Source organism: Corvus hawaiiensis, chromosome 15 (assembly GCF_020740725.1).
Source record: "Corvus hawaiiensis isolate bCorHaw1 chromosome 15, bCorHaw1.pri.cur, whole genome shotgun sequence".
Taxonomy (NCBI): domain Eukaryota; kingdom Metazoa; phylum Chordata; class Aves; order Passeriformes; family Corvidae; genus Corvus; species Corvus hawaiiensis.
Genome location: NC_063227.1, coordinates 11,315,857 through 11,342,160, shown reverse-complemented (window position 1 = coordinate 11,342,160; position 26,304 = coordinate 11,315,857). Strand labels below are relative to the sequence as shown.

Below are 26,304 nucleotides of genomic sequence, written 5' to 3'. Positions count from 1 at the left end.
GGGGTTTGCAGGCGGAGGCCGCCCAGGTGGCGCCGGCCCGGCGCAGGCGGGCCCGGCGCGCTCCTCCCGAAGGCGCGGCGGGGGCGCGGCCGGGCTGGCACCGGCCGCGGCCGCCACCGTGGGAGAGCCTTGGGCGGGCCGCGCACGCACCTGCGGCGGGCGTGTGTCACGCACGGGCTGCTCTAGGCGGCCCCAGAGCCCGCCCGCTCCGGCAGTTGCTATCGGCACCCGACGCGGGGCTCCGCTCCGGGCCTGGAGACGCTTTCCAGCTCCCAGGGCTGGGGGACAGCTCCCCTGCCCTTGGTGACTTGTGGTCAGGAGCGGCCCATTAATATAGGCGTCGGATCCCGTATTTACTGCCCAAAGAATTTAAAAATCAGGGTGGGGATGAATTATAGTCAGTGAGGTTGCAAAGGGCCTCTCAGATCATCGCATCCAACCTGTGATTGAACAGCACCTTGTAACTTAACATCATGTCACCGAGTGCCACGTCCAGTCTTTCCTTAAACACAGGGACAGTGACTCCACCACCTCCCTGGGCAGCCCATTCCCACTGAGTGGTAATTGGGCTGCCTACGTACATGTGAACCTGCTTGGGGTTCTTCAATAAAACCTTGTTGGGATCAGTACCATATATGAACCAGAAGTCTTCATAGATTGTTCTGTTCATCAAAGCAAGGCAGTTACTGTAAGTTCACGAGTTAAAGAGTTCCTCATTTCATTCTGTAGCACCTTTCCACAGCTGCCATCATCCCTTCAGCAGGATCAGCTCAGGCTGTAAAAAAGCTTTCCTGACCCTGACCCTATTTTCTCAGGCAATGTGTACTACATGCTTGACAAATAATAAATTCAATAAATAATATTCTAATCTTAGGCCAAAAATCCCAGCTCAGTACCTAGTGGCACTGTCAGGAAGTTCACAGACTCCCATATAGATGTCAGTTCAAAAGTTGAATTGTATCGCTGCAGAAATTTGGCCTTGCTCTCCATAATGCTAATTCATATTTTCAAGTGGCTTTTTCTGGGTGATATTCTTTCCCACCTCTAACTGATAAAAAACTCCCAAAAGTATACTTTTTATAGCATTTTTTGAACACTGGCATTTAAAATGATCTTTTATCCTGGGTTGGAATCACACAGCTGTGAAAAAACTCAAAAGTAGAAAATGAATGACATAATAGGAGTTAAATTACAAAATCATCCTTGAGTCTGGCCAGGGTGAGCTTCCAGGGATTTGCAGGATCAGGATTGAACCACGTGAAAAGTCAGAAAAACTGTACCACACCATCATAATCTTCCTGTGTGGAAGAATGTATTGGTGGAAGAGCTTATTTTAGAATTTTATTTTCATACCTGATCCATGCTAAATACCTTTATTTATTTATTTATTTATTTATTTAAACTTCTTGGCACCAAGTGTTTAAGTTGGGAGACTTGCTCTTCAATTAGGAGAACCCAGACAGGAAGCAGGTGAAACAATGCCAGTGCACATTTTTATTACAATGAAGACAGAGGTCAATGACTGACAGTTACTACAGGTTCATATAGGCATTAGCAGATCCAGTAAGCCAGCTGAGGATCAAAGGTTGCACAGAGAGAACCCAGTAAAGGTGACAGAGGTGACAGATGAGGCACAGCGTGATGGCCCTTGCATCAGTGAGAACAATCCAGCTGGGGCTTCCCTCATTTCCACTACACTCAGACACCATAAGGCCTTATAACAACATCACATACTTTAAGAAAGACATTCCACTCCTCTGAAAGATTATTAAATCTGCTGCAAAAAATACTAAAACATGATGCTAGCTCGAGATCAATGGTTTAAATAAGAAAAATGAGACTGGTTGAAACATGGTATTTTAAAAAACATGACACTTTTTGTTATTTAAAAAAGGAAAAACAGGTTTTAAGATACTGAAAGGCTCAAGAGTACAAAAATATTTACCTTTTAGAAATACCCAAGCCCACAATCACATAAAATAAGTCTCAAAATAAAAATCTTCATAAAAATATGGCCTCCTACATTCAACCCAAGTCCTCAAACCTGTCCTGTGCTGATGAAAAGGCTTTCTTGAGAAATGTAGTTACCTCTAAACAGTCATTCTTTAGATTAACTCTGTAAAAGTAAAAACAAGATTAAATACTGCTGTTAGTAGAGAAATTGACTGAGAAGGGATGAGAAGATCAGGAGTCACAGGACAACGGTTCCCTCATGCCATGTTACATTTATGGCAAAAATGTAACTGCAGGAAATTGAAAATAGTATTTCCACTCCCAAAAGCAGCTTGAGTTAATTGCACAAGTTCCTTGCATTTGTTATAAAGCTTAATATTTGTGCTTGAACTTCAGGGAGAGCCTCATTCTTGTGCCAAGGGCCAGCACAAGACAACCTACCCTGAACTCATGCATTAGAGATGAGACACAGTGCTTTTGTTGGCCCTTATAGAAGGTGAATCAGGGCTCATTGTTATTTATAGAGGATAAAAATCAGTCTACCGGGTCTGATAGACTTTATGTGACCAAGAAGTGCACATACAGCCAATAAATACAAAAATAAAAGGAATTACTGTCTTCAAACGACGTAGTGTTCATAAAACAGTAGTAGCACAACTCTAAGCTCTACATTTATCTTCATCCAATCTAGTTTTGCCAAACTTAAAAAAAACCCAACAAACCCAAACATACATAATCTGTAGGATATGAAAAACAAAACACTGGTTTTGTTGGTGTTTGGGGTTTTTTTTAAAAAAAACCCCTGTGGTCCCAAATTAGTCCTTTTGAATTTTTAATAACTGCAGGTGAACATATCCAGTACAGAATATCAGATTTTTGTGAGCATCAAATCACCTTTAAGTTTGTAAATAGTACAAAAGTTTTGCGAAAGCTTTTGAAACTGCCATGAGTGTTCTCTGAAGGCGTAGAACGAAGTAGTATATATTCAAAGGAGAAATTAAATACTTCGGGAAAAAGAAAAAACAACACCTCAGGAGATCTAATGAAATGCTTATAAAACCTGAAAGCTAAAACTGCATGGCACGTTTGGACAGGATCACTGACTTGGTACAGCTCACTTTTCTATTGAAAGTGGGTGTGGCCCACCAGAAAGTCAGCAAATTATAGTCCTTACCCAGTGCTCAAGATTTCCCCCGTACCCCAAAGACACTGAAGATTCACAAAGCCAAGGGTTTTGGGTGGGCTCAGGCTTTACAAAAAAGCAGTAGCTTTTACAGGAACAGGGGGATCCCAGGTCCTGGGAAAAGCAAGTGACATCTAAAGCCACTCGGATGTTTAAAACCCATGTCCTTACAATGAAGTCTATGCCTACTCTGCCATGAATGAATTCTGACTCCACTTAAGTCTATGGGCTTTGGTCACAGATTTCACAGGAGGACAGGATCTTTCTTTCAGGTTTTGAAAGGCAGACATCCAGTTCCCCTTCCTCCAGTAACACACAAAGTGAGAAAAATCACCAGCATTATGTTTGGGTTTTTTTTTCCTTTCAGCAGCTTTCATTGAGTACCTGAGTGTCTCCAGTCACTGCTGTATTATTCCTAATGCTCACTTCTAGCTTACTGCTTGACTTGTGTTTAGCACAGGCAGACCCCCGTTTCTCAATGGGGACCTGTGTTTGCTGACAAACCCAGGAATCAGGACATTGAATTACAGACTAAAAGTCCTACAGGAATAGACAGCATCTTGTCAGTAAACTATGTAATTTGAGGACAATAGCACAGGGGATAGATAACAACTATGGTGCAGTAGCTGTTGGGTTTTGTTCATTTTCCTCTGGCAGAAAATGCATTTTGAGATGATCTTGTTCTTCTTTCAGCCCCTCTGAGAGGTGTGTCCTTCTTCACAAAGGTGTTATCAGACTTCTAGGACTCTCCTTGGAACTCCTAATGCCAATGGTTTGTTGCCCGTTTCTGAAACTGAAAGCAAGTAAGAGACTGAGAACTAGAGAACATTTTCCAGAGTGTCATCAGACACTTCTCTCTCCTATAAGCACCACTACAACAACCATGTTACACTGCTAATATCAACATTAGATGAAATCTAATGCTCTGTACAGTGTGCCTTGCTGGATGGCAGCAGCAGTGCAGCAAACAACGCTTGGATCTTGAATGTCATTCAGCAACTATAATTCAGTTACTTCAGGCTCCTGATGCAAGAAGCCTCCGAGGGGAATCTGGTTTGACTTTAGGATTTCTAGCTACAGTTTGTCAACTGCAAAGCTGAAAAGCCACAGGTCAGACATGTAAGAAATCCCTAACTGTGATAAAGAGCAACATGTCCTTTCTCAAGGAACCTGGCCTAGGAATTTTTCTTATTCTGAAAGCATAATGACAGATAATACAGGGAATTCTGGCTTTTTCAAGCCATTATTGCTTACAGGGGCAAATTCTGTTCTAACACCAGTTCTCACTGAGCTGAATGGTGGCTGTGCAGCTGCTCTTTGGTTAATTCAGTTTTCCTCTGCTGCTCTCACACTGTAGTGGATATGCATAGATTTGAGCAGAAATGTTTGCTCAGGGTACCCTAAATAGAAATGTTGGTGGGGAAGAGAACTGTCATTGCTTACAGCTAAATCATATAAACCAGAGGAAAAGCTGTCCTGGCCAGTCTCTGGCTGCCCAGAAAGAGGCTAGAATGTTGAAATCTTGCATTTAATTTTGAAAAGTACCTAAAGAACTTACACTGGAAGAATAAAGTCTCATAATGCATATAATCCTACTAAATAAATAGTTTAAAGGAATAGTTTAAATAAAGAGTTAAGGAGAGTGAATGATATAATAGGATGGAAAGTGTTTGGAGATCTGAAGCAACAGCCTCAAAAGGCTGAAGGTCAGCCTTGCTTTGCCAGCACACATCAGCTCTCAGGTTCAGACATTCTGGAGAAATTGTATGATGTCACTGTCTGTCAAATTAACAACCCTAAAGAAAACAATCTGAAGGGCTCTTTGAAAGCTTTGAAGTTTTGCAGTGGACCTGAAGAAACATGTTTCCCGATTGTGTTCTGAATTCCTGTGAAGCACAGGATGAATGAAAGCTGCCTTACCATTTCACCTTCAGCATCTGCTCAAAGCTCTCAGGCAGTGGATTGCCGTAGCTCTCTGGGAGAAACAGGGTAATGATCCCAATCAGCACAGTCAGGCTTCCCATCAGGATATATGGTAGGAATCTGTTGTAGGCACCTGGCAGAACACAGAATATTCCAACAGTACTTAATGTCCACAACTGACAAACCCACATGTAAAATTCATATTCCAGACATTGCTGTAATGCAGAATTAATTTGGAATAATTAGCTGGAAGATTCATCAATATCAAAGGTGAATCCAAAGCTGAGTCACATCTATTACCTGCCAGCAGTCAAATTTTAAAGCTTCAACATGTGCTCTTGGATAGCCGCGCCTACCATAATTTTACGCCAACCCCCATGTTTGTATAGCAGCTACAAGTTTGGGTTGCTTTTTTTTGGTTTGTTTGGGTTTTTTGTTTGTTTATTTGTTTGGGTTTTTTTTCTTTTACATTTTCAACTGGGATAATCAACATCTTTGCAAGGCAATAGCTCTGCTGGAGTCTTCAGTGCCACACTGTCATCAAGAACCAAATCCTCTGTTAAATAGTACAATATGAGGGAATAAAATTGCTTGTAAGCAATGAAGCACTCATCACTGCCTGAGATCGTGTATCTTGCTGGACTGATGCAAAAGAAGAGAAGAGACTAAGTCAGCTGAACAGCTCAGTTACAGACTAACAGCTCATTAATGGGGAAATGCTTTAATGCCTTCTTTATTGCAAAGGGAGAGAACATCAGGCTTCCCGAGACGCACATGAGGCTCTGACCTTGGTCTACTCAGAACATTATTTTGGACTTGAAGGCAGCTGCCTCCGCCAGCAGCCAAAGCTGGCACACAACCGTTCAGGCAGGATGCAAGATCCTCTAGTCACAACAGCACAGCAATGAAAAGGTCTTTCAGAAAAGGGAATTAAAGTATTGAAGATAGAGAAAGTACCAAACTGGATTTGACAGCTTTATTTTATAGTTGAGATAGAGCAATATGCTTTATAATGTATGGAATAAACTCAGATTAAAGAGAGGACCTCTGGCTATGTCTCACAGAGATGAAATTTTGATCTGATCTCTTCTGTGTTTTTGAGCCGGATGAACTGCAAGGTCCTAATTTAGCTGTAGCAAATAGCAGCAGCTGACAAGTTTCTCCTGAAACCTCTTAAAGTTTAAGAAACAATTTTGATGTCTGGAACAAGATTTCTTAAAGACTGAGCCTATGGATACGTGGGAGAAAAAATCCCCACAAACCCACAAAAAACAATCAGTAAAAATCTTATTTTGTATACATTTCTCTCTTAGTGCTGCAATGGAGACTGAAGGCCTTAAGGAGAGTCAACAGTCCTGCTGACCCTTTTACTTTACATTTGGACTGTACAAGTATGAAACTAAGACAAGGTATTTTCATCATTTTTTGGTACATTGTGTTCCAGTTACACTGGAATGCAAGCGTGAATCAACCCTGATTAGTTACAGATAGTCATCTCCTCTCCCCTTTCCTGGCATGGAGAATCAGCACTAACCCCTCAGCAGTACATCAGCAATGTTCTGCCAGAGCCAGAAAAGTCATGCTCATGTTGTATCAAAGATCTCAGCAGGAAGCAAGACTCGTTAGGGGCAGAGAGAGTTGAGACGCGTCCAGTGATGGCAGAAGGAAATAAATCGTGTGAATGAAAGAAAGAGGAGATTGAGCACCCCAGACTGAACAGTAGGTATTCACAGATACTCCCACCCTTAGTCCCCTGATCTCTATCACTCTTTCCTGTCTGCAACATGAGGAACATTTTCATGTATTAAACAAAAAACCAAACCAAACAATATTTGTCAGTTAATATATGTGCCGCACTCAGAATGTGATGGCATTGAGTGTCAAAAAAAGTCTATGAGGAAATCAATAACTCTGCTTACAGAAATATCAAGCAATAAGGAAAAGCAAAATGAATGAATGCTGAGGTGACTGGCTTAGAAACTAAAAAAAGTTTTTAAAAAAAATCACTTCAAGTAAACACACTTTCATGCTACTTAACCTCTATGTTTTCCATGTATTACTTTAGAGAGCACGAATCCTGGGAATGTTTGGATTCCCACCTGGTTTATCTCCCAGCATACCCATCTCGGGATGCACAGGGACAGTATCATGCAATGAATTTCCTACTGTTACCTTTCCTTACTTTCAAGACCACTTCTTGTCACACAATCCTGGGAAACTAACTGGCATAACAAAATGTGATTATCATACCAGCCACTCCATTTGTAGTTTATAAACATCATCATTGTACTGGGCCAGCTCTAACCCACTTCAGTGATATATGAATGGTCCCCAAAGGAATGAAGTGCCTGATCATTCTGGGAAGTCCAGGGAGCTCCACTTAATTTCTACCATGTGTGACAGTGAACTCACACCCAAGCTGAGAGAAGGGACTGAAAAGACAACAAGTGAAGGGACTTAAAGCTGAGCCTGCACTGCAGAAGCTCAGACAACTTCTCTGGGCAGTTGTGTGGCGCAAGGCAAGAAAGACAAGATATCTCACCCAGGTAAACAAAGTAAGGAGCAATGATGCTGCCCAGCCTGGAGGCTGTGGAAGTCGCTCCGACTGCCATGTTTCGCACTACTGTTGGGTACAGCTCCACATTGTAGACATAAAGCATTGAAAATGCAGCTGTGATGCCAAACTTCCCAAGCATCACCAGTCCAACAGAGAGGACATTAAGTTCTGGAGGAGAAAAAAATAAAATCAAGGTGAATAAACAACACCCTGTGCTTATTACTTGTATTACTTCTACATCCAAAAGACTGTATTGCTGTGTTTTTCCTAAAGGTTGTGAGTTTGGTGCTTTAGTTTTTTTTAATTATACAAAGTATTAACCCCATCCCTAGATGACTCCAAATTCCCCACTGAGCATAATGCTCAGGTTATTTTGTATTTTTCAGATTTTGGTTGTCTTCATGTAAAACAGTGTTTTTGAAATGGAACAAAACTCTGGGTTATGCAGCAATAAACTACAAGCTTGAACCCACCCCTTTTTCACAAAATCCTATGAAGATTTACACACAGTGAAATCTGGATGCAGGTTTTTGTAGCCTGAAAGCACAACCAGATAAATCACAGTACGCTTTTGGCTCTCATTTTAGAAGCTGGTTCCCTGAACTATATAAAGCTCAATAATTTGACACAATAAATGAGAGTCAAGTGTGACTCAGCATATGCATATGCAATACAAAAAACTAAGGCTGCAAAGGATCAGCATAACTCAGCCTCAAATTCTAAATTTGATCCTGGTTTCCAGTAATTTTGCAGAACTATTACACAGTACCATAAAATATTTTGGGTATTTCATATACTTAAGTCACACATTTAATTTTGTACCTGCAGGAACCAGCTGAATGAAGAGGACAACACTTCCACCTAAAAAAAAGGTGCCAGATAAGGAGTAGCGCCGTGGGAGGGAGCGGAGGAGAAGCCAGGCGATCACATAAGCTGGAACTTCAATAACAGCTGAGAGGAAACAGTTGACATAGGCATTTCCATGCCAGTCTGGAGTGCTCAGGGACAGGCCAAAGTAACCAACTGATGTGAAAAACCTGAGAAAAGCAATAAAACCAAATTATTCCAGAAACAGCAGTCTCTGAACGCCTCCAGTGTTGCCTCAGATGTTGTTACAAAAATAGGATTTTGCAAAGCACCGCCACAGGTATTATGGCTTAAAAAAGTCTCAGTGGCAACCCCATCTTTCTGTCATCCCATTCAGTGATCATATCCACAGCAGCTTGAAGACACCTCAGATTTCTCTGTCCTTCCTGCATACACTACACCAAGTAAAAAGCTTTGTGGAAGTCATTCACAAAGGCTTTTCACTGCAATGGTCTCAATGACACAATGAAACTCTTGCAAGCTTCCCAAGCCAACTACATTCCTACTTGTAGCCAGTGTCAGGATCTCCCACCCTCAGCAGTTCCATTACATCTTATTTAATGTTCACAGAGAGCTGGATGTTCAGGTTTCAAATCTCAGGAGTGCCTTACTATGGCATGCCAAGTGTGCTAGCCAGTTCCTTTCTGCTGAGGGTAATATGGACAGAAAAGGGTCCTGGTTTGTCTATATGGCATTATTGGGTCCTCATTTCTCGTGGCTGCCCAGGCAGGGAGCAGGATCTCACTGAGATGGGCACAGTACAGAAAGAGAACAAAAATGCTGGCCATGGGTCTGGCTCTTGTTATGTTACTGAGTTGCTGCCTTTGCTTCAAGACGAACATTTCTCTTCAAATAGAGATTACAGAGATGGAAGCATTTGAAAAAAAAAAAAAGCAATCTACTTCAAAATACACAAGTTGTTACATATAGTTTTCTAACTATTTTACATCTGAGTCAAGGCTACTGTCTCCATATTCATATTAATCACCCATATTAATGTGGGTGCGAGGACACTGAGGGCCATGTACCAGCCAAGGACCATTGGAGCTGGGCTCCGAGGCTCAGACTTATCATCTAAACCTGTGGCATGTGCCCTCAAATCAGAAACTGTTCTATTGCCTGGGTACTGTAGGAATACACATTTCCTTACCACAAAAGTAATGACATAATAGTAATAGTTGCAATGTTTCGGGTTCGAAACAGGTCCAGAAGGATAGCCTTCTGCTGCTGCTGAGGCTTCGAATCCTGCATCTGAAGGAAAAAGGAAAACAAAACCAAAAAAATTCCCACACACCTAAGAGCAAAACAACCGCTGCTACCCACAGTCTGGGCAGTTACGAAGTTATGACTATCAGGGGATAACTAGTCAGCCCAAGGGCCACTTCTGCACCAGGGAGCGCGGTCCTTAGGTGGGACTTATCTCTGCTACCAACTGTATTCATGCGAGTTTCCATTGCACCACGATGACTAATTAGAAAGGAGTACCAGCTGACCACACAGACAAGTTAATGTTTCCTTAAGGATCTCACACAGTACTTGCAGAAGTAACCTCATTACCAAAGGCATTTTTCTGTCCATTCTGTGCACTGTCCATTCAACTCTCTTCAACCTTCGTAAGTGATGTGAAATAAATGTAGGAAATAATCCAGTTTTGCTGCCTGCCAGCACCCTGACAGGGAGAGGAACGGATGAGAGAGGTTGGTGAGGTAGCCAGGGCACATCATAGGAGCATCCACCACCTCAGATTGGAGATGAAGAGTCTAGTTTGAGGCTTGAAGCAGGAATCTTTTGGGTGGAGTTAGGGTGCCTTCCTGCCTGCACATTTTGCCTTTGCTAGGGCAAAGCCAGCACTTGTGGCCAGGCTTCCCCCAGGCCAAAAGAACAAACCACCCTGGTTCTCCCTACAGGACTATCCAGGAGATAGCCTTTCCTAGGAATAGATGATGGTTTCCAAGGAATGTCTTTCTAGTAATGTTTGAAAAATACTTCCAACATGAGACTTAGCATGCAGACATCATCCCCAGGCTTTTTTGGACAGACGCTTTGGCACACAAAATTTCCACTAAGCAGGTGTCTCCTTGATTTAAGAAAATATGCAGGAATGAAAATGCTGCAACCCAAAAAAGTCATGTCCAGTTTGAAAGACATCTGAGGCCTGGCTGTGAAGTAAGGGAAGTGCTTTTCCATGGCTGGTGCAGAATGAGCTTCCCATAATTGGAACATGCACTTCAATTTACACCAAAACTCCCACTTGGGAAAGAGATCTTCAGGCAAAATGTGACAGTCAAGTGACAGATCCTGCCCAGGGGAGGGGTAACTCGCAGACACTGCAGAGGAGCACATAGTGCTTTGCTTTCTGCTCTATCAGGAGACACAAAACTGAGGTGCCAGTATAAGGCAGTAAAGGAAGATCTAACCTGCATACACATGGTCATTGACAATGCAAGGCTGGAAGAGTCTGCACAAGAAAAATGTGCCTCTTTGGGAGGTGCTCCAGTGAGGGCAGAGCCAGCAGAGGGGGAGATGAGCAGACGAACCAGCCATCCCACTGTGGCTATACTGCTCCCTGCTGGGCTGCCAGGTTTGCACTAGACTTTCTTAACCAATAGTTATGAAATACAAGAAAAACACAATTTTGAAGGGGAGCTTCATGTTCTTCACCGTCTTCATTCACGTCGTGGTTTTCAAGCCCCCTTGTAGCACTCAGGTGCTTTGGCTGGTCTGTGCAACCTGAAGAGTCCCTCAGGCTCCACGCAGCCCCAGCTCACGTGGGTGCTGATTTAGGGTCCCCTACACAGCCCCCCTGCAAAGGGCTGTTGCTCAGCTGCAAACCACTAATAATGCACCAAACTGAAATGGGCACAAACACATTTTCCTTGGATCTTTGCAGTGCCAAAAGGATGAAGCAATCTGGGTCACCCTTGCTTTGAAAACCACAACAAACCACTGCTGAGGAAGAGAATTTTACGTAAAAAGCAAACCAATAAAGCCTCTCTCTGGGCTCTACTTTGATCTCACTAACCCAGCGCTTACTGCAGACCAACAGTCACTGCCAGCCCAAGAGCTGCTGGTGCAAACTAGGTCTCTGCTGGCATTTCCCAACAAGTCAACTAGCCAAATGGGGAAGTGCCAGCAAGGTAAAGTACCAGGATATATGAAACATACCTCTGCAGTACCGAAAAGCACAGACGGGGCTGGAATGCCATTTATTTTTGCAGCCTTTTGGATAATAGCTTCTGCCTCCTTGTATCTTCCCTGGGAGATCAGCCACCGAGGAGACTCAGGAATGATCCTGTAATAAGTTTCAGAATAAATGACTCAGTGCTTTCCCAAAAGTAAAAAGTTATTTATAACATATTTATTGTGTCTATGAGTTACACTCAGATCTCACAGATTGCTTGGAGCAGGAGACAGCACAGAAGCATGCGGGCAAGGTAATTCAAATATATGGGACTGTTTTATTCTCATGCTAAAGGAGATGCTTTGTCCTCAGTGGGTTTTTTTTTAAGGAATAATTGATGTCTACCAGATGTCACCAGATAGACAGAAAGGATGGGGGTAGCTTAGCCAGTGTCAATCAAAAAATATTCTTAGGAAACTGCACACAACGTAGAAATGCTTCAAATATGCACAGGGTGTATTTAAAGGTTCTGTGTCCTAGGAACCTTATATACAAACCTCACCATATTACCACAGCTCTGAGGCAGATTCTCCCAGGCAGAGGGCAGGGGCCAGTGTCCCCTTGCAGAGTTGATGACATTTTCTAATCAATTACAGGCACATGTTGAGTGAACTAACACCAAACACAGGACAGAAAACTTTAACTTTCCTTACTTAAATCCTTTGGTCTTAACAGATGCCACCTTGCTCCCTTTAGCCAGCAGCACTTTTTCCTCTCCTTGGAAAAAAGCAAGTCAGACCTTGTTTTCTGATGAACCCTAAGGACTGACTCAAAGCCAGGCCAATAATTTCAAACATCAGATGATTTATATCTGATCATTAATCACTAATGGGACTTTCTGTAAGATGAGCTGCCTCTACCACTCTTCTTACTGGGAAAGCTGAGGATCTTGAGACTGCAGAGACAATGCTGGGAACCTTCTGGAGAATTTGGAAGGGAAATGAGTAAAAGAGCAAGAATGGCACAGAGCAGAGGGACGTACACATCACATGGCCCGTGGAAGCAGTGGGTCCACATGCCCAAACGCCAGCTAACACCAACCTGCCTTGGCAGAGCTTTGCCAGTTCACCTTGGTCCCCATCTACCCCGACATCGACCCGAGACAAAGTGCCATCAGAGGAAGTTTTTGGCATTTTTAAGTGTAAGCTTTTAAAAGGCCTGGGAATTCCCATTCCACAGATTTCAAAGCAGGACTCTGAAGTCATGCCTTGGGGACAAATTTCCTGTGCCTCACAGTGCCTGTTCTATAGCAGACATGTGACAGGCTCCTACCCAAAACCAGCCTCCCCAAAGAACAGCCGCTTGGTACAGAGGGAAATGCTGCTGTGATGAAGGAGTTTGAAACACATCAAGTTAAATAAACAAACTGACCCTTAAACAGAATCAGAATGTCTTTAAAATCCAATGACAGTAGAGGTGGAGCTGAAAACCATTTTAAAGGTTTGGTTTGAAGACTATGGTTAAAAAAACCCCAACTAACCAATATACCATCAGCAGATGTTTCTAACAAGACTGGGACATGCAGGAGGTCTTTCAGACTATGGAAGAGTGTGTCTAAATCACTTAACTGTTATAAAGATGCTAATTGCTCACTTATAGGTATAACTTTTTCAAGATAGCAAGAAAAAAGGAGTTCCCTAAATAATATGAAAGAACTCTTCCTGTTGTGAATTATCCTTATTTTAAGAGTGTGAGTGATACCTTGCTTTTCCTTTCTTATTTTCAAACACCTGTCCCTTCAGAACACAGCAGATGCCCAAGGCAGCAACAGAACAGGGCTATCTGCCCTTCTTCAGTGCTTTGGTCCAGCTAAAAAGAGCAGGGCTTCAAGCACACAGACAGCACACACAAAAGGCTCTCCAGGTACTTACTCGACTTAAAACTGGCAAGAAAAACCACATAAAAAATGCTCCCTCAAGGCAAAGCCGTCTCACATGGTGAAGAGAAAAGTGCCCCTCCTCCCTGACCTCCTGCCATTACCCAGAACCTAGCATGAAGAGCATCAGGTGGGAGGGGAGGTGGGAAGTGTGGCCTTGGCATGGACTCACCACCAGAGCGGGATGCAGAACAGCCCCGGGACAGTGAGCGCCAGCAGCAGCATCCGCCAGTCTCTGATGAAGTAAGCAAACAGTGGCAGCAACATGTAGCCAATTGCAAAAAATATGCAAACTCCTAATGTAGAGAATAGAATACGAACTGATTTGCCAAGAATTTCTGTGCCTGTTTAAAACAAGGGAGGTTGGATTAGCATTTTAACTCTTTATTTTCAAGCATGACTAAATACTTTATTGCATTTACGAACAGAAAAATAAGCTAAACAATCTTGAAAGAGCAGCACAGCACAGACCCGCCTCTACAGAAAAGCTGCTGGGAGTATTGGGAACCTTCAGATAAAGAAGCTACTTCTGTTTGCTTTGATTAATGCATTGGCAGAGGCAGATAAGGACAGGCATGGGGGATGGTCAGCAGACTTCCCAGAAGCCTCCCCCACACACTCACCTAGGACACAGCCTGCTCCCCCACTTAACCCATCACGATTTAAGATGCAATTCACTGCTGGGCACTTCTGGAAGAGCAAAGGTCTGAGCACAGCAGACTGACGTGGGATGGAAGGATGTGAATTTACAGTGAGGTGAGGTGGGAACAAATTTCCCACCTATTTTTTGGAAGAGAAGAAAGGTTGGAATGTTGGATTGGCACATCATGGGCTGAAGGACAGAACCAGGGAAGATGCCATCCTCTAGCAATGTTACTGTACCAGTAGCCAGGCAGCACTCAGGGAAAGCATCCTACAGCCACTGCACCATGCAGCAACCTAATATTGAGTAATAAAAACTGAGATTGTTCTAAGCCTTCAAGAGCAGCTAAATTCTTTTACAATAAAACACCCAGCCACTGCTTAATAGAATCCAGTGATGCCATCAGGCCCACCTCACTTCTCCTTGAGCTCTCAGCCCCTGGTCTACAGAGCTCTCCTTCACATTAGGAACACTGCAAGGGCCGTAACTGCCACAGTTTGATATTCAATTAAAACACAAACGACACTGAGTGAACAGGAGAGTCACTAAGTGTGGAGAGCGTACTTGGGTTGTGTATCATGGCAAGAACGCCAACATTTATTATTGCAGAGAAGATGGAAAAAACACCCAAGACTGGAAAACCCTCCTACTATTTGATAGTTACATGAATTCCCATTTCAGAAACCTGGAGTAACTGAATAAAGTCACAGTAAAAAACCCTGAAAATAAGAATTTGCTAGGCTAAAATGAGTGTGTGGGGATAAATGATACCATCTTCCTCTTGACTTGCTCTTGTTTAGAGGGGCTTTCTTGGGAGAGGTCTGATACTTGAAAGATTGGTTTATGCCTGTTAAATGTTACATTATAATTTGTGCCAATTCAAAGCCAATATGAAATGACATCTTTCATCTACAATTCCCTTGTCTCCTGCCTTTCCTCTACCCTCATTCTCTTAGCCATGGAGTAACAGTTCTTGGACAATACCAACATGCCTTCACAAACCTCTGTAGTGTTTTACAGTCCTAGAACCTGAACACAACAGTTTTGAGCACAGAAAACAACTGAGGCCTAAAGCTAAGAAAGAAATTTCACAGCATGTGGTTGAAAAAACCCTAACATTGACTACAGAAGTTCACCAACAGCTCAGGAGGGAACTACTCCCATGAAGGTGGGCAATAGTGCAAAGGGCAGCATGAGCTTGGGTGACTAAGGATGCTGAAAGAGGGTCTGAGCTACACATTGTGAGGCAACGCAGGTTTGGATGTTTCAAGTTTGAATGAGAAGAGGAACCTGCGCTGAACTTGGAAAAAAAAAACCACTGCTCTTGGGGATGGAGGGTGCCAGGGCTGCAGCATGGCCAGGATCAACAGGGCCTTTATAGGTGCCACTGCTCCCCTCCCAAGCACAGGTCAGCCCTGCCTGCTCTTGGATGAAAGAACAGGAGCATCTCCAGCACATCCTGTAATCAGGATGGGCTTTCTTAAGGAGTCACTTTTCTTTTTATGGGTATATTCTCCTATTCAGCACCTCTATCACGCGCAGCTTCCTGGAAGCTCCTGGGTTTCCCTTGCCACAGGCAGAAGTCACAGTGCTTATGGGGACATGCTGGCTATGGAGTGTAGGGTGGGAAGAACCACCCTCCGTAGGTACCTCCCTCCTTACCCATGACAGTCAATGGCTCACTTAAATGAGGAAGCTAATGTCTAAATTAGTTTAGATTAATCCTGCCCTTAGAACCAGCCTCAAGACTGCTGGGGAATGGCCAGCACTGCTGGCAAGTGCCCCAGGCATCTGACTCTCTGCTCCCTGGGATCCATTGCTGCTGTGACAACTCTACAAAGAAGAGGATGGCAGAAGAGACAACACAATAGGGTGAGGGCCAGCAAACAACAGCTAAGCAATTAAACAAGCCTAATGATACCTGGAGAGACCCAGACCCTGCTCAACAGTAGGACCATTTGCCCAGTGGGGTGTTTCTGGCCCTCCCTTCCAGCTTTGCTTCTGCTGAGCACTGAGGCAGCATCTCAATCCACATCCAGCTGTGCCCTTACATTCCCAGGGGAGTTGGGAACTAAATTCCTGCCCAATCAGAACCTGCACCTCTGTACAACACAACACCCATGTTTCCATAAGGATTTTGAGCTTTATCCAGTGCTGTACCTCCCAGCCTTCCCATGGCAGGCATTTGTTCCTGCTCCATCAGCTCCACACAAGAATTAAACTACCAGGACAGTGGGAGCAGTGGCAGTGGTGACAGCAATGGCGACAGCAATGGCAGGAACAGTGACAATGGTGATGGCAACAAGGGATCTCCCTGCTGACAGCCTGACCTTAATCCTCCCTGCCACAGCAGCAGTGACTCATGACTGCTTGGGGACACAATGCTGTGTCCTCTTCATAGCACTGACTTCATATTATGCTCTTCTGAACTATTTTTTTCCCTGTTAAAGCCTCATGGGGTAGGAAAGACCAGTATTAACTATTAATATACAATTTTGGTCTAGCTCACATTACGATCTACAAATTGTAATGCTGACACCAGGGGTTTAAAGACAGTCATAAATATATGTATGTGTTAAAGACCACTCTTGAAAATCCCAGTTTCCCCCCTGAGACCTGCATCACTCGTCCCCATAATCTGCCCATGCATTTGCCTTTCCTGAAACCCCCATGCCTAGTGGGAGCCTCTGTGGGGTCCCCTTCCCCATGGGGTGCCTCGTTCCCTGCAGGGTCCCCAGGCAGCAACTGTAGCCATGCAGCTGCTGCGTCTTTTTTCCTACACTCCCCATAGAAAAGAAAACAAACCTTAGCCTCTAAAACTTAGGACTTTATCACTGATCTCAACACTGAGAGCAATGACTTTTTGGCTAATGGCACCCACCCAGCTCCTCTGCTCTGGTCCCCCTGGCACTCATTGTGCCTGGAAATGCTGGTTTGCTCCAAGGCTTTGCACTCAGGTATGCACTGAGCTCTCTGCAAAGGGTGCAGAGGGAGGCAGGGATGAACCCAAATGCCTTCTCTATCTCAGACCTGCTGGTACTGCTAAACCCTGAATGCTGTCTTGAATGTCTTCTCCAAGGAGGAATGAAATTGATGTCTATTTAGACTCTTCCTGCTCTCTTTTTCTCTAAACCTATAGAAAGTACAGGCTTGAAGAATCACAGAGAAAAAAAAATTATACTGGCCTAAAGTAGGAATTTTACCAGTGAAGATTTTACCACTGTGTAATTAAATGATCCAGGTTCAGAGGGGAAAAAAGTAACAGTACCTTAAGCAAACATTTAATCTAATGCAAACATATTCATACCCAAAATGAAGGCCACCACGTAGTTAGAGATCTGTCCCATCCCCACAATGAGAAAGAGCACTGTGAACATCTCCCAGCTGGTGGAAAAGATCTGGAGGAAGCTGAAGCCAGTCTGCACAGCCATTGTCAAAAAAAGGATATTCTTCCTGCCAAACCTTTGGTAAAGAAAAAGATTATTACTGAAATAGCATGTATTTATGGTGGGGGCTATGTAGGAGGGCACAAGGCAGAACAAATATTCAACCTCAAGTGATGCATCTTAGCACAACCTGAAGTTCTGTTCATCTTAAAGAATTTTATTATTTTCATATGCACTAAAAAATATTAAAATTTCCAAGACCCACGAGACAAACAGAGAAGAAAAGCCATGAGCAGAAACTTCAGGGATGCACTAGACAGAGATTAAGGAGACTAGGCAACAGTACAATAGGGAGACACATGCAGGCTGCAAGCCACACACCTGAAAGTTAGGAAATGATGGCTTTTAGGCTACTGGCATCTATACTTTGCAACACCATTATCCTTAATGTGTTAAATAGCTTTGTCAATTGGTTTCAGTCCGAGTTGCCACACATACTGCACCCTTTCCCTCACCTGTTTCTCTGCATTAGGATTACATGGCATGTTGTCCTGGAGAGGCAGAACAAGTTCATGTATGGGTTTTCATACCTGTGGGCACAGATGCTGCATGGGCTGCACCACCTGCTGCCTGCAGCAACCCTTGAGAAAGGCTTCTGTAGCAGACACGGGGAAATTGCTCAGGTACAGGTTCAGATCATACCCCTTTTCCTGACAAAACCCCCAAATAATCCAAGGAAGCTCATGCAGGAAGACATGAGCCAGGCTCTCAGTGGCTGTGCTGCCACCAGGGCAAACACAGTTCCTCAAATGCTCCCACTGCGCAAATGGCACCACTGGGATTTAGTGATTATCTCATCTCCCTTTCAAACAGTAACACCAACTGACTTCTGCACTGGGGCAGGAGTCAGGAGATTAAATTCAGATCACATGGAATTTAATGCTGGAGGCTTTAGGATTAAGACTCCCAGTGAGTTTTGAAACCCCTCTGATAAGCACCCAGAGGACTCCTGCTACCTTATGACATCCTCATTCTCAGACAGCAGTCAAAGCAGGATCAGAGATCACATAAGAGTAGGGCTCAGGGCTGTAGGGAGAGGGGAGCAGGGACTTGTAGAGGGAATATTCTACATTCAATACTTGTAAGGCCAAAACCTCAACACTGCTGAGACAATTATCAAATGTCTGTAAGGATTTTTTTTTTACATTTTATATCTACTTAGTGAGATGCTATGACAATTGCTATCCATTTTCAGGTTATCTTTTTTCCTTGCTTTCATATATCCTTACTCTATCCTACCATATAGCAAACCCTCTATCCTATGCAGAGAGTCCATTCAAAGGGCAAATTTCTATCTTGCAGCTCTAACAAGGGATTATCAGTTAATGTGCAACAAAACCCAGCATCTTTTAAACTACTCAAAAGGCTGGATAAAGAAACAAATAGGAACTGGGTTGTGAAGGGAAATCCATTGCATGAATCTGCAAAGCAGCCACATGGGTTCGTTTTGGAGATCAGTCCCCGGGCTCTGAAGTGCCCAAAAGACAGAAATCCTTCACCTGGGATAGACCAAGATGGGATTTTTGGAAGAAGCCAGGCCAGTTACATAATTTTGATCAGAACTCAGAGTATCAGCCATTTCATTCCTTTTGTGTCTTAAAAACAAATGCACCAGCTGTGGCCCCAGGTCTGCCCTGCTCTGTCCATGACATTACCTGTCTGAGAGCTGCCCCGAGATGAAGGAGCCGATGAGAACCCCCACGAAGAAGAGGGAGGTGGTCAGTGGGGCTTTCCAGTCGTCCTCACACACCAGGTTCCACTGCAAGAGAAAGGCCTGTGCTCAGATACAGCCCCAGTGCTGTGCCGAGCCTCATCCAGCACAGGAGCTGCTGGTTGGAGACACACAAATTTCCATGCAATGGAATTCTCTTTCCCCATATCCACACTTTCACCTATCACTGCCACTGTTTTCTTAGTCAAGGTCACTGTTGGAACATCCTGCTTAAAGCACAGGAAAAAGAAGGGAAAGTGACTGCCTCCCCAAGGCAACTCCATGAGGCCAAAACACCAGCAGCTGTCTGACAGCCCCATTGCCTCTGAAGGGGATGAGTAGCCAGCAAAACCAAACCTGATGGGAACCTGTGTGTGCAGCTCAGGTACTGCCCTGGACCTGTTTCCAGCACAATCCTCCCATAACATACACACCAGACCCCTGGACCTGGCTCCCTGTGGTCCAAGATGCTCCCACCAGTGAAACAGAGCAATGGAGAAGGGTAAAGAACCGTCCCAGCTAAGGACAGTTTCCAGTTTACCTCTGCCAGCACAAAACGTGCTGCATCTCTATAAATTCTGGCACTGACAAAACATATGTAAGAAGACACACAGAATGAAATATCTTTTCTTGCACTCACATATTATCAAATTCTGTTCCACCCCACAACCTGCACCACTGACTTGCCACCCATCACTCACAGCCTCATGACTGCAGCTGGCTGGGACTGCAGACTTAGGACAGTAGCCAGTGTGGAAACTTCCACCTAAAACTACTCATAACCTCAGACAAGGTTTAAAAAAAAATAAAAATGGCATCATGAGCCTCTGTCCACTGAAGTTACAGCTGAGCATGTCTCTGCCAAGGCTTGCTCCCTTCCTGGTGACTAATCTCCTGGTTAAGGCATGCCTGCCAGGAACACTTAGGGAGAGGCTTCAAATATGTCACTCTCAGATCAGATAATTCTACCACAATGGTAAGTTAATTAGATCACAGATCAAAGTATGGCATAATTTTAATAATCATCCATGCTATCAGAGAGTGGGGCCGTCGCTTGCAAAAGCAGTCACCCTCTGCTTGAAGAATGCACAGGCCAAGCACAGGCAAAGGCTTGGTGATGGAGCAGAAACCTGCCCTCAGAGCTGCTCAGGCTCCTCACTCAGCTGCAGGTAACAAGAAGCAACTCTTGTGTTACAGAGACACCCAGGTGCTGTCTGATGGCACCACAAATCCTGCCAAAAACGAACCACTGGTGGATTGGTGGCTGAGCTTCACTGCTGCTGCAGAACAGGCAGGCAAACCCCAAAACAAGGGGGAAGGTTTGATGCAGTTTGCTTTAGACTGTAATTTAGGAAAGAGAGGCAATCAATGCCTATGTTCAGGCAGAAGTATGCTGCCAGCAGAGGGGAGTCAAGTACTTCTGCCCTTTGCCAGCCTGCAAAGTAACACCAGCTACATGACAGAAAAATAAGTTGAGGTTAAAAACACAGCCCATGCCTCTTCCTTAGGAGCACACATGTCTTCAATGCAGGAGCAAGGAGACTTACTAAAACGTGCTTCCAAGACTTAAATCTGATTAAGAACAAAAAGAACCCTATGGCGGCATTTTCTGTAAGGTATTTTCTCTTCCCTTCTGGGAACGGAGAGGTGATGAAGTTTGGGCCTGTCTGGGCACACATCTGCGCTTATCTGCACTGTGTTTGAGAAGGTGGAGGTTAGCATGTGGGTCAGTGGGGCTCTGGTACGTTCAAGGATGCTAATTGTGAAAAACAGATGCAGGGATCTGCTTCACTTGTCAAAGAAATCAGATTCCTGTAAAGAAGGTTGGTGGAAATCAAGTCCAGTATTTAAAACAAAGCAAAATTCAGCTACAAAAACCATGGCATTAGAAGTACACTGCAGAGGTCTTTCACCACGTCCTGCTGCACCTCCCTTTCCCCACTTGGGGAAAGCTGTTGACTAACAGTGTGGCAGAATTTGCACCTGATACAAACTATTGTTAATTATCTGGGTGCTGAGCACCCTGGCCTGGGGCCACCAGCACGGCGCCTGGTCCCGGACCTTCAGACTTGAGTTGCTCGAGGTTAAGGATCAGTGTTTTCAAAATATCTCCGTGGTGCCAAAGGCACTTTGGCTGTAAAATAAACCCAGCTAAATAATAACTTGCCCATGAAACTGCATTGCCTCCTTGGTGCCAAATGCCTCCTATCCAGGTGTTCGCTCCATGACATATTGCACACCCAGCAAAAATTCACTGTACAGGGTCAAGTCTTTAAGATTTGGGGGATGTGGTAAACAGCACACAGCAGCTGGCTGTCCAAAGAGGGGTTACTGTGTACAGGAACTCACTGCATTTGACCAGAAAACACACAAATACATCAAATCCATCTAACTTTAAGTATACCTGAAGCTGCTGAGTGAACAATCCACCTATTTTAGCTCCAATACCACATGGTACCTGAGCAATACAGCCCTACTCTACAGGTACACCTCATCTCCCAGATTGCAACCTCCCATCCCCACAGGCACTCGCTCTGACTGAGGCTCATGCCATGGCACTGCAGAGTGATCAAGCACATATCAACATGGTAAGGTTTCACTAGTGCTTCAGTGTATAGGGAAAAGTGAAATGTAGCTTATTTGACCCCTTCCTCAGAGGCTGCATCCATCATAGACAGCACCAAGCACACCATGACTACAGGAGCTACAGCCCAGCCACAGCTTAACTGCCTACAGCTACAACTTCCAAACTGTCTCTACTGGGCTAATTATACATTAACCAGAAAATAAGTAATTCTGTAATGTCCCTGGCAAAGCAGACTGGGGAGCAAAGTTCATGTAAGATTCCAAGCAAGGCCTCTGAATGCTAGGAATAGGAGCTGCTCAAGAACACTGTTTTAAATCACTTTTATTCCCATCAAATCCCTACAACCCTTTCTGACAAGGTCCCAGCTACTGGTAGAGCCAATTCTGCTGCGTGCTGCTGGTAGATGGACAGGCTTTCTGAAAAACTGAAATTGCTGTAGAAGGTGCCCTGACTGCCCAAAGTACGCCCCCCCCCCCCGCCCCCCCCCGCCAATCAGAAATCACTAATTAACATCCTGAGTACAACCTATTCACATCAGAGGAGAAAACACTAGTGGAGCCTTGTGTAAATGGGTGGATCTGCAAACCAGGGAAAATCTGAACTTGTTTCCAAGAGTAAAGCTGACGATGAATAACTCAAGAAGTGTTAATTATTCACAGATGGCCCCATCCTGCTCTCTGGGAACCACGGCCAGCAATGAGACCAGCTCTGCTCAGTGCACAAGTGACAAGCACAGGCACCTCCATGCCCGAGCACAGGGTGGGCTTCCAGGGCTGGGTAGGGCTGATCTCCACTGATGGAAAGAGCCATAACAGAACAGAAAAGGCCTTCAGATGCCTTCAAACCTCAGCAATTCCTATCCAGTCTCTTGCTTCTGCTAGCCCCAAAAGCTTCTGGTTTCTGCCTTCACTAACATCAGTGCCAGGGCTGGGACAGGGACTGAGCAGGGTGACACAGGTGACAGACCAGTAGCCCCAGTAGAGCCTCTGACACTCACTCTGCCCTTGGCAGGGGCCTCGAAGTGGTGTCTGGGGTACATGCCATACCCCAGTGGTGGAGGGCAGCTCAGTGTGTCCCCAGGGAGTGGTGTTGGGTGGCAACCTCCCTCAAGGGAACTAACCTAATGCCTGCTCCTAAGGGCAAAACTGGTGCTTGTCCTTGAGCCTCTAATTCATGTTTGATCTGAGCATCATTATCTGGAAGTAAAAGAGAAGTAGATTAAGTTCCAGAAAAGAATACCAATGTAATAGACCCCAGGAGCCTGCCAAGAGGAAAAGGAAACCCTGCAGCCTCTTCATCTCAGCCAAGGGATCACTCTTGACCCCACAATGACTCACATTTCCACTTGCTCACCATCATACTTACAGCCCCTTTCTTATATCATCCTGGCCTGATGATCACCTGTGGACACATCCACTTTTCCCCATCATCTCCATTTTAAGACCATGCAAATGACCCAGTCTGGGATTCTCTGTTCCCAGAGTTCAGCATGTCCTCATAGACCAAGTAACACAAGGTGCTGAGCTGGCATTTCCCACTTCCCTTCAAGCAGCAATAACAACAGGATTTAATGCAACTGAACAGATCAAATAAAGTCTCCAGTGCTTAATCTTATACCATCAAGTTCTGCTCTTCAACTGAGTTTGTGAACTGAAGCTGTTTCTTCACTGAGCTCTTCTGATGGCATGTCCTGGCTTGTCTTTCCTAATACAGAGAAAAATGTTGGATACAAAAATAAGCATCTCAAATTTATCTAAACTGCCTCTTTCCAGCATTTCAACAGTGCCTGTTTTCCTTGTTTTGAAACCAAATTCTGCATTTTTTCCAAATGTCTATGACAATTTTGAAACAAAACAAGTATCCTTCTTTTCCATCTGGTTTACAGATGGGAACCTGGCACTTGGTTTCCATCTCTGAATGTGCTATTGCCTCTCTGGCATGCCCCAGGCCCAATGGCAAACCCCACTGCTGCATCCCATCCGAATCCTGCACAGAATGCTCTATTTGGCATCTGCCAACATAAATTATTTACTGTTCATTAAGAAGAATCACATTTCTCCTCCTTTTGCTTCATTCTCGCAGAGCAAGCACTGACTCCAAAACAGAGATGACAAGTTCATAGACACCCCAGGATAAACTGACCTCCCTCTGGCAGTGAGAGTGGCATTGACTGTGCCAGCAGTGGCCACCAGGCTCCCACCACGCAGCTGCGCCAGCCCATGGGTCACAGCCGGGAAAGTGGGCAGCACAGGCTGCTGCTTCAGTTTGCCCATGGACAGGAGCAGGGCAAGCTTTCCATGCACCCCTGCCTTGATTTGATATTGTAAGGGATCTCCAGCGACTGAGTACAACTGTCAGCACAAATGGCAAGTGTCACGTGTGCCAGTGACTTCCCTTTGAGCAGGTAACAGGAGACTGACATCCCCTGCCCACATCCTGCCTGCCTGGCATGTGGCTGAGCCCATGTCTGCACACCCCAAGCACAGACCTTCTTCCTGTGTCCTCAGGGCACAGACTCCTCGCCTCATCATCAGAACCTTTCCTGGCTGTGCCATCCATTGATGTTTTTTTGGTGGCAGATGTTGCTGCTGAGTCACAGGGACTTGTGAGGAGGGTTCCACACCCATTCCCTGCCATGAACCCCGAGGGTGAGCCATTAGTGCATGAGGAGGGTGGCCCTTGGCTACCTAGGGCACGCTCAGCTGAAGGACCGCGGAGCATGCCAGCTGCCATTGCCTGGGATGAGGGTGAGCCTGTTATTCCCTGAAACCCCTTACACAACGCAGAACAGCAGCAGCACTCTTACAGCTTCAGAGGAATAATTTTCCTTCTCTAACGGAGTTTGACACTCCGTGCCAGCTTTACAGAACAGCACGTCCCGGCGACCACACCATGGCACGGCTAGAAGACCCAAACAAGTGCTTACATGACCCGGCACCGCTGATGTTCCCACATGACACTCTGTACAAATGATGCCACTGCAGAGCCTTACAAACTGACCGGACAGCCTGGGAGTGACCACGGCACCTGCCTCGCACCAATCCCAGCGCTGATGGCCACGGAAGCCAATGGCATTCCAGGGTGCGGGGCCAGCGAGGGTCCACTGTGCCCTAGCTCCAGCCAGGCTGGGTGTGTGTTTACCTGAACGTGTCCATGTCCCCATTCAACGCCGCACTGAGAACGAGCAATTCTACCGCATAGAAAATTTACCGGGATGGTCAGCGTGTGGCAGGAGGAAACTACCGGGCTTCTATTTTCAGCCTCTGCCTCCCCCTCCACACAAACCTGTCTTCGAGTAAAACAAGCTGGAAAACACAGCTGGGATGGCGAAGGTGGGCAGCTCCTTTGGCAAACCCTACATCTCGCATCCCTCCCGCTCCTCGCAGCATCGTGCCCACCCGGACCCTTTCCCACAGGCACTTCACCCGCTGGTTCCTGCTCCCTGTTCGCCGCCCCCCAGGCAGAATGACATGCCCCGGCCCCAGCAGAGCCCGGGGTAGGAGCTGCCGCTCCCGCGGCCGCGCACCTCGGTGACGATGGTGGAGCGATAGACATCGCGGCTGTACTCCCAGCCGTCCAGGCACGGCTCCTGCTCCACTGCCTCCAGCTCTACGTCGGAGCCGGGTCGCAGCCCCAGCGCCGAGAAGTTGGCGAGCGCGGCCAGGCGGTAGCGGCGGCAGCGGCTCGGCGCCTCCTGCCCGCCCCGCAGCTCCAGCGGGATGCTGGCGTTGCGCCACTCGCCGCTCAGGTTGGCCCCGCGGGGCACGACGCACCGGTGCTCGGGGGTGCCGGCCAGGAACACAACCGACATCCCGTTGAAGCCATTGGGAATGATGCTGGCGCTGAGCAGAAAGAAGACGAGGCGCTGGAAGCGGCCCCACTCGCCCAGGAAGGCGGTGGCAGCATCGTAGTCGCGCATGACGAGCGCGAAGCTCCGCGTGCCTCCCGCGGGGTCTGCGCGCTCCGCGGAGGCGGTACGGGCAGCTCCGCCCCCGCCCGGCCCAGCCCCCGCAGGGCGGTGCGTCTGTCCCGTCGGTCCCGGCCGGAGGAGAGTGGGGGCTCTGCGCCAGCCCCGGGCTCTGCCGGCCCCGCCTCCCCGCGGCATCCCTGGAGCCTTCCCCCGGCCATCGCTTCTGCCCCGCCGCCGGCTCCGGAGCTTTCCGTAGGAGGCGTGTCCCGGTTTTTTCCATTTATTTCCCTGGGCAGCCGCAGCCGGAGCGGACCGGGCGGTGCCGGTACCGACAGGACGAGACGGGGCGGCTGCCTCGGCAGCAGCTGCCGGTGCGAGATCAGCGCCCGGTGGGAGCGCGGCGATAGTCCCACCGCCCCCAGCCTTCCCCGAGTCCCGAATCCCTCCCTTCGGGGACCCAAAACACG

General features: G+C 46.0%; 1 protein-coding gene across 3 annotated transcripts; it reads right to left on the bottom strand.

The window, feature by feature from the left end:
- Positions 1-1,466: 1,466 nt before the first annotated feature.
- On the bottom strand, positions 1,467-25,919 carry SLC22A4 (solute carrier family 22 member 4). 3 transcript variants are annotated; one of them, XM_048320121.1, is made up of 10 exons: positions 25,454-25,919; positions 19,285-19,388; positions 17,491-17,645; positions 13,713-13,836; positions 11,649-11,775; positions 9,634-9,734; positions 8,439-8,653; positions 7,602-7,784; positions 5,057-5,192; positions 1,467-3,929 (listed from the first exon to the last, which is right to left on the bottom strand). In XM_048320121.1, the coding sequence occupies exons 1-10, from the start codon at positions 25,844-25,846 to the stop codon at positions 3,854-3,856; spliced, it is 1,614 nt and encodes a 537-aa protein (XP_048176078.1). In that variant the 5' UTR covers positions 25,847-25,919; the 3' UTR covers positions 1,467-3,853. The 3 variants fall into 3 exon arrangements, with proteins under 3 accessions (XP_048176078.1, XP_048176077.1, XP_048176079.1); XM_048320120.1 differs by having other exon boundaries at positions 13,713-13,884; positions 25,454-25,918; XM_048320122.1 differs by lacking the exons at positions 13,713-13,836; positions 17,491-17,645 and having other exon boundaries at positions 25,454-25,918.
- Between the last annotated feature and the right edge of the window lie 385 nt (positions 25,920-26,304).